The sequence below is a fragment of the Humulus lupulus genome, chromosome 8 (genome assembly GCF_963169125.1).
Source record: "Humulus lupulus chromosome 8, drHumLupu1.1, whole genome shotgun sequence".
Lineage (NCBI taxonomy): Eukaryota > Viridiplantae > Streptophyta > Magnoliopsida > Rosales > Cannabaceae > Humulus > Humulus lupulus.
Window position 1 is genome coordinate 12764572 of NC_084800.1, and position 9111 is coordinate 12773682.

The 9111-nt window shown below is 29.0% G+C and overlaps 1 protein-coding gene across 3 annotated transcripts; it reads right to left on the reverse strand.

Annotated features, from left to right (window-relative positions):
• Positions 1–4125: 4125 nt before the first annotated feature.
• On the reverse strand, positions 4126–6726 carry LOC133794615 (ethylene-responsive transcription factor RAP2-12-like). Of its 3 annotated transcripts, none has more exons than XM_062231942.1 (3): positions 6237–6726; positions 4468–5415; positions 4126–4345 (listed from the first exon to the last, which is right to left on the reverse strand). In XM_062231942.1, the coding sequence occupies exons 1-2, from the start codon at positions 6520–6522 to the stop codon at positions 4511–4513; spliced, it is 1191 nt and encodes a 396-aa protein (XP_062087926.1). In that variant the 5' UTR covers positions 6523–6726; the 3' UTR covers positions 4126–4345; positions 4468–4510. The 3 variants fall into 3 exon arrangements, with proteins under 3 accessions (XP_062087926.1, XP_062087925.1, XP_062087924.1); XM_062231941.1 differs by having other exon boundaries at positions 4464–5415; XM_062231940.1 differs by having other exon boundaries at positions 4126–5415.
• Between the last annotated feature and the right edge of the window lie 2385 nt (positions 6727–9111).

Sequence of the window (9111 nt, forward strand, 5' to 3'; positions counted from 1 at the left end):
TTTTACCATAATTATCATGGTGAAGAAAATAAGATAAAGAATATTGCTTAGGCAATCACCTTCAACACCATCATCATCACTATCAAAGGCTAAACAAAGATGGGCCTTAAAACCGTCCAAATCCAAAATTAAGGAATCATTTCGACCTTGTAAATTTCGCCCAACTTTATGTGTCATTTCGGACTATATGCGTCATTTATGTGAAAAAAAAAATACCCAAGCCATGCAGATGCTCATAGAAAGGACCCAAACAAATTTGGGAAATTTATAAGGTAATTTGGAGATGGTAGATGAAGGCTTTTGGTCAGCACTGTAGCAAACTCAGTTCTTTTGCATTGCTTCATCTTACTTGAAGAAATGTTTCACTATCAGTTTTTGTTTGATTTTCTAGGTTATCTTCTACAATAATTTATTAAATAGGTTTTCTTCTTCTTCTTCTTTTTCTATGTTTATTTATGTTTTTCTAAATTATTCATTTATTAGCTTTAAAAGTAGACAAATTAAATTTTGAATTTTTTTCAACTCTGTTATACATATGAGATGCTAGAAGAAAAAAAAATGTAATCATATCCTTTAGTTAAAAAAAACAAAAGAGGTAGATAAAGTACAACTCACTGTGTTTTTATCGTATTCTTTAAAATGCTTCACCTATTTTTTTTATTTTATATATAATGCACTATCAATTGCATATTGTCATAGGTTGTAATTTAAAATTGATTTCCACATAATTTTATTTAAAATAAAATATATGATCTGTTATACTAATCAATATATAAATAGTGTTAGCACTATAATACTTTAAGGCAATGTTCTAATTTAAAATGTTTAAAAAAAATAGAATATGACCATTTGGTATTGGTACCATGTATTTTATCGAAATACATACTCGATACCTTATGTTTTCAATAATGCTCATCTAAAATTTAAATCAGGGGTACTAAATATGTACGATTTCAAATTACATATTACTATATAACTATTATTAAAAACATAGGATACCAAGTATGTATTTTGATAAAACACGTGTATCAAATAAGTATTTACAAAACAAAAAAAATGTATTTTACACAATGCTACATTTTAACCGTATGTCTTTATATTTCGGGAAAAAATCTATTATACAAAAAGCCATTCATAGTGCTATAAGTATCATTATTTTAAAATTATATCTTTAATAAAATAAAAATACTAAAGTTTAAAGAGTATTGTTAAAGGGCACATGTGACGTCCTTGAAGTGGGATATGTTTGTCACACTCATAAAACAAGGGTGTACGAGTATGTTAGACATTTGATCAAACATGATAAATATAATGATATTATGAAATACAAATTTTTTTATATAAACTTAGTTAAAAAAATTAATACACGTGTGAATACTTTAAATTTTAAATATAGCAATTACGTAAAGCCCTAAACCATTATTGCATTACTATTGAATCTGAGCTACACAAGTTGTCAATCATCTAAGCCACAGTTGGAAAATGTTGGAAAATAACATATTAAGCTAATGCTCAGTAAGCAAATTCATGCATACACATACACGTGAATGTCGTGAGTTTGAAGTGCACGTATACTCATATTCTGACTTATATACTTATGCATTTCATTTATTGATCATGCACTTTCAAACTTTACTTTTATGTTCTTTCTTTTACTTTCACATTTTTATGGGCCCATTTTTTGTTGTGCACACTATTCGATTCGTCATATGTGCCTATAGGTCTTGCTGAACGTATAAAAATCCCAAATTGAATTTATATCATTTGGGTCCAATACTTGACTATGTAAGTATCTCTCTTTAATCTCATTAATATCATAAAATTGTGCTTTAAAAGTTATTTTCCATTATCATTTCTTAAATTTGTAAACTTAAATTTGTAAACTTGTACATTTTTTATATTGAAAACTTTGGTTTATATCAAAAATGTAATGTGAAAATATTGTGTTACAGCACTACTAGTGATGTCTAACACTATTGGTTGCAATTTAATATAAAGTTTCATATATTTTAATTAAATAAACAATATTAGGTATAGCTAAACACATATAAGGTGTCCCCTCATATTTTACAACACCTTAAAATGTTAAATATGTTAAATAGCAAAACTTTAAGTTTAAATTATACATATATATATTTAAGGGTAAGTAATTATTGGGTACCATGTATTTTTCCAAAGTATCATTTTAGTACTATATGTTTACAATAATGTTTATTTGGTACCCTGTATTTTGAAATCGTTCATATTTAGTACCATATATTTTTAAATCGTACATTTTTTGTATCCTAAACTTAAATTTAATTTATAAAATTTTATCAATTTAATCAAACTGCTCTTAATTATATGAGTTCCAAATTTAAATTTTATTACTTAATTATATATAACTAATGATAATTTCATCATATTGACAAAATTTTATCTATCAAATTTAAATATAAAGTACTAAATATATATAATTTTAAAATACATAACACTATATAAATATTATTAAAAAAATCAAAATAATACTTTCCAAAAATATAATAATTAAAATGTTTAAAAGTTATTGCCTATACAAGCTCCGGTTTCGACAAACAACAATGCTAACAGGGATAGTGGTATCTTTGGATTTTCAACAACCCGGAAGACCACATTAATGTATATAAATGATACTTGAATCAGTAAGTAGATAAGGCAAGAACCCACTTGTCTTTTGTCTGTTATCAAAATTGGGACCAATTCTTAAGTAACTAACTATCCCAAAAAAAACTTTCAAGTAACTTTTTATTTTTATATATCCTTGTTTGCAATAAATATATATATATATATATTATATATATTGTGTCTTGGTGCAATGACCTAATCTCATCATGCACAGTAGAAAGCTACATAAATCCTAAATTATAAATGTGAAAAAGAAAAAAAGAAAAAAAAGTTAGATATCGCATTCACATGCACATGAAAATTCAAAGCAGCCCATCCCCTGAGGCTGCCAAATATTAGGATTAGAGCAATCATGAGGGGCCCTTTCTGGATTGGAATTTGGAGCCTACTCCTAATCTTTTTGCTGCCGACGTTAGACCACACTCACCCCCACCAAGTCATTATTCTCTCTCTCTCTTGCATCGCAGGGTCCAGCTTTTGCAACTTGTTAGGTACAAACCATACAAGTAAAAACGCGTGTGTTTCATTCTGACCGTGATCTACCCCTAATTTATTTTTAATTTTTATTATATGATTCGGTAAGTCACACCGTTTTGAATTTCTTGCCATGTCCAGCATCGCGTTTATAAAATGACTTAACATTGTTACATTTAAATATGAAAACGTTAAACCCATTTTTAATGTTTGGAAGAAGCAATAGTGAAGACTGAAGGGTGATTAGTACCAAAAGATTTGAGACAAATACCCAACAATGCGGCCCACCTTGAGATTTGGGGTGGGACGATTAAAGATTTAAGGTGACCAACTTGACCATTAACATTGCCTTTTACCTTGCCCGCCGTCGAAGTCAAAGGTTTGGCCTCAAAGACCACATTTATTTACATAATGCAAGTTGCAGGTAGATGACAACATTTCACATGGCTGACTCATACAATATATGAGACGTGTCGTATCTGCCTTTTAACTTTATTTCATTTGTTAACTTGTACCATCACTTATGAACCTCTAGCACTCAAATAAAGTAAACTAGTTAATGATAAAAATTGTAAAATTGATCTTTCCAAGTGAGTGACCTAAATTTAAGCTGTAAATATTTGATGTAAGATAGCACGATGCTGTTAGTAACATACCAACCTACAAACCCTAGGATGAATTCTGAACATACAACCCCCAAAGTAGAGAGCTTCTTCTTCCATCAACTGTGTGGGGTCTTTTTTTTCTTTTTCTTTTTCTTTTTCCTCCATAACATCATTATTCTGCTTATTGTTTACGATCACAAGAAAAACCCAAAGCCAAACTCTTGATGACAAAAAGATAAAAAGAAAAATTCCATTTCATGTTAATTTCTCATAAATTTTACTGGACTTCCATTATCATCAAATCAAAACGTAGGGAACATTTCTCTTATCATCAAGTAATTCTTAAAAGGAAGAAAAAAAATAATGAATAGCCTCCAATGAAACAATACGGGACACAAGCAAATTTGACAATTATCAGGTCTTAGTATATTCATCACAAATCACAGATTCATTGATACAGACATAAAATTGAGCAACACGAGTTCATTGTCTTGAAGGTAAGAAGTAAAAGCTAATATCTATATACTCGCCATACAATGATAGCTACCTTCAATCACTCTTCCATACAAAGGCTTATGCATGTTTTAACTGTTTTGTGTACTCCACCTCCAGATGAACAATTCCTGCACGTACCAAAATTGATTTTGATTTTCCATAAAAACAAGGTAATAAATCATGACTTTTGTCCTGAATTAAATCCAAGAAACATGCTAAAAAAAGGGAATGACAGTTGACACTCACTAACATGTAGCCTTATTTACATAAACTAGCAAAGCTGGGGAACTTGCTCAGAATACTTCACCAGACATGGTGAAGTCATCAAAACTCCAAAGATTCATTGCGTTTCCTCCGTCCTGAGTTGTGTCACCAGTGAGTAAAGATTCAAAAGAAGTAGCATCCCAGTTTCCATCAAGATACGGCATCTGAAAGTACTTCATCTGAGACTCAAAGCTGGACAGCTCCTCCGACAGAGTCTTTGAATTATTTTCTTCAGCTTGTGGGACCACATTCTCTGAGTCAGTTTTCAACTTCTTCATCGGGCTAGCATCCTCCAGAAACAGGGAGTCATCACTTTCTAATGTACCCGAAAAAACAGAGGAGATTTCTGGAGTCTTAGAGCCACGTTCTCCCCAACAAAAGTCAGAGCACTCAAAGGAATTGCTACCCTGATCGGAACTAAAATACACGGGGGTGGTAGTAGTAGCTGGACTGAGTTTAAGTGCAGCCTCTGGATTTGCAGGAAGAGACTCCACATAATCATATTGATTGGTAAGTGGTTTCTCTTCCAGAAACCCCATTGCACTGTAGTAATCCTGATCTGAGTTGTTTCCAAGATCGAAATTTGTGTTCATATTGGACTCAAACGATTGGACAACGTGCGCCTTGGGTAGTGATTTCCTAAGATTATCCTTAACTGAACATTTAGGGGAAGCACGCGGAGTTTCATCCGGGAAATTCACTTTTGCTTTACTGCCACGGATTCTCCGAGCTTCAGCATCGTAAGCTCTTGCAGCTTCTTCGGCAGTGTTGAAAGTTCCGAGCCAAACACGGACCCCTTTCCTTGGGTCTCTGATTTCCGCAGCCCACTTACCCCATGGACGCTGACGAATTCCCCGGTATTGGTTCTTCCTTTTTCTCTTTGCAGATTTTTCAGCTAACCCATCAGATTCTGTATATTTCACAGTTGTGGAACCTTCAATCACACACGGAGAAAATGCATCAAACAACAAAAAACTTGAAGAATTTTGAGGATCGATTGCTCACGGGAACTAACAGTAAAATATTTTCTACAGTTTCAGATTTTTTGTTTTCTTTTTTTTTTGCAGCCTAGAGTTTCCTATCTTTAAAAATTAGGATGAAAAAAAAAAATTGTTTTTCTATTTAAAAAATTTGAGCTTAACCAATATATCATAACTCTAAATAATAACAATAATAATTGTAATAAAAAATTTATCTTTACATACAAATTTTTACTTTTTATATCAACGGATTGTTAAAAGAGAAATCTACAAGTTTGTACTTTTTTATATCTGTGTAATATGTAAAAAAGGATTGTTAACATACATACATACATACAAATATTATGTTTACTTGTATGAAATCTAATGTGAACCCGTATAATTTTGTAAGCTATTCCAGCAAAATCAATAAAAATCTCCAAAAGCAACAGCCATGATTAAAAAGGAAAACAGGGAACTTTATATTCTATTTTACTTATTCAGACACTGAATTTTATTGACAAAAAAAAAAGATAAAAATGCATTCCCAAATATAAACTCCAAAAAAATAATTAAAAAATAAATAAAAAATATAAATTTGAGCCCCAAAAAAAAATCGTCTAATAATTTTTGTTTACCAAAACAGTCGAGTCCATATCAGTGATTGAAAAAATTATACCGCTGACTACAAAATTTCATAGACCTTGATTTCTTAAAAGATAACAAGCAGCCTACATTGAATATCTTCTGTCAAAAAAAAACAAATCAGCTTGTTATTACAGATAATCAGTCTTACCGCGAGATAAGGTTGGCGTGTTGCGAGCTGTGAAAGCAAAAGGCTTAACATCCACTGCAACATCATCAAAATCCTCAACATCAGATTCATCCTTGAAACCCTGGAAATCGGCCTCGAAATCATCGTCAAGATCAACGATTTCCGATCTCATATGAGTTTTCTTCGAGAAACGCTTGCCAGAGCTGGATTTCTTGAGATCCGGCCAGAGGTAGTTGGAGGTGAGACGCTTCGACCGCGGTGGCCCCGTCGTCGAGATGAAGTCGGAGATAATAGCTCCTCCACACATGGTTCTCGATCCACAGCACACAAGGGCTCGATTGAAAAGGTTTTGGAAATTTCAGAGTAAGAAATCGAAAAGAGAAACTTTTGGTGGGTTTTTGTTACTGAAGGAGAGAAAGCTTCAATAAGTTTTTGGTTTTTGGCTGTTGAGCGAATAAAAATGAAAGAAGGTTAGAGGAGATTGTTCTAAAAAGGTTTATATAATTCTTTCTTCTACGGCAAATTGGGGAGAGTCGGCTCAAGCCTCCAAGTAGAGCGGGTTTTCGGAGTAAAGTGTTTTACTATTATGCCCTTAGTCCAGGTGTAGAATTGCATATTATTGGTTTGGTTAGTAGAATAGTAAAATAGTCTTTTTGTATTGAGGTGGGGGGAATCTTCTTCAGGTCTACTGATCTAGTCAGCAGCTATTGTTACCGTACGCCCTTTAAACATGGCACACGTGTTTGAGCTCGCGCGCCAAAAAAAAAAAGCTACTCTGGTTCAGTTATGTTTCACCAAGCTTTTTACATAAAATAAACATTGATATGATGATCCATTTTACAACTGTTCTATTTATTTTTTGTCAAAAAAAAAAAGTTTTATTTATTTATTTCTTTTTAATAGAAAAAGTAACTATTTTTTATGGTCATTTGTCCAAAATTAAAATATATCTATTTTTAAAATTATAATTTCATTTTTTTATATGTCTTATTATAAGATCTAGGATGATTTTTTTTTTTAAAAATCATAATCATAAGGAAGATTATTTCAAGAAAAGAAAATATAATTCTATTAAATCACCAATCCAAAATTATTGAAGTAATATGGAGCATAATCCTTTTCTTTTAATAATTTGCACAATTATGGTCATTCCTTTAATAGTAATTAATAAACAAAATCTTGATTAAGTTGGTATTTTTTTTCTTCTCTCTTTCTTTATCTTGAATAGCTACTTTTAGTGTTTGATTAAGTAAAAAGCAATCAAATCTTGGTAATTTCAATTTATGGGTAATATTGATACAAGAAAATATATATATGGGCAATATCCCATATAATTATATTGCCCATATAATCTAATATATCGCAAACAAAACGTGTTTTCACACTTTTCTTCCCTTATCTTACTAAATTATATATAATATTTAATTTTCGTATATAGATTATATTTTTTTTTTGTTAAAATATATCTTTTTGATTTATTTTATTTTTGTACTATGAGCATTTTTTTTAACTATATTCTATACTATATGGAGAGTGTGTACATTTAATGAGAAATGTTAGAGAATGATTATTTAAAAAAATAAAATTTTAAAATTAACTTTTTCATTTTCAATTACAAAACAAATAATACTCAGATATTTTTAGTTTATATTAAAAAAATAATTTCTGAGTATTATTTATTTTGTAAGAAAATATCAGATCACTAGTTTGCATTGAAAATGAAAAAGTTAATTTTACTATATTATTAATATATTTTTTAAATATATATTTATATTTATATGTTATATTATATTTTTTCCCTTTTATATTTTAAGAATCAAATTCTATTACATTCTTTTTTTTTTTTAACATTTGGATATTCATGTAATAAAAAAAATTATGTAATTTTAAATAATATTTTAATGTTTAAAAAATATTTCCTTAAAAGAAAACCTTTCGCCCAAAAATTTTGGGACCACTGATGTTGATTAAGCAATAAATATTTTATGAGTTGAAGGTTAACCAATCCATATTGTATAAAACATATCTATTAATCTACAATAATATATAACTAAAATGATGGAGTGGAATATATATAGCACGCTTGAATTAATATCGTGATCTACGTAAAAAATTCTTCTTGATATGGTATAATAAAAGCTAAAGCCGTAGAAGAATTTTGTTTCTTTAATCTTTGGCCGAGTCTAAAAATGATACATCCCGCTTGAACATTTATCACGAGGTTATGTGGCATTGTGATGAACAATAGTTAAATATATTCAATTTATAATTAATTATTACTTCTATAACAGCGACCCAGAGAAGTTTCTTAATTCGTATAAACATTTTATGCTAGGGTTGTTTATTGAACGGGTTGATCGGTTTGAATGATATTTTCACCAACCTAATGTATTAATCGGTTAGGAACAACTAATCCATAACTCATCCAAATAAGAAAAAAATAAAATTTTGGTAGAAAAGAATATTATTCTAATTTGTTACGTAATTATTTATATACACGACATATATATATAATTTTTATTTATTATGAATATATATTTATATAAGTTATAAAAAAATTAATAAAAATAAATATTATGTATTATATGCTGATGTAATAATGATATTTTATAATTTGTTGAATTTAAATCAATAAAATTATTAAATATTTAGTTTTGTATTAAATATTATTATAATAAAGATATTTTATAATATTTAAATTTATATTAATATTAATATAATTATTAAATATGCATTCTACTAATTAAATTTTATAAAATTATAATGATATATTATATATTATTATAATAATGAATTTTGTAATATTTTAATTTATATTAATATAATTATTAAATATTTAGTCTTGTATTAAATATTACTATAATAATAATATTTTATAATATTTAAATTTATATTA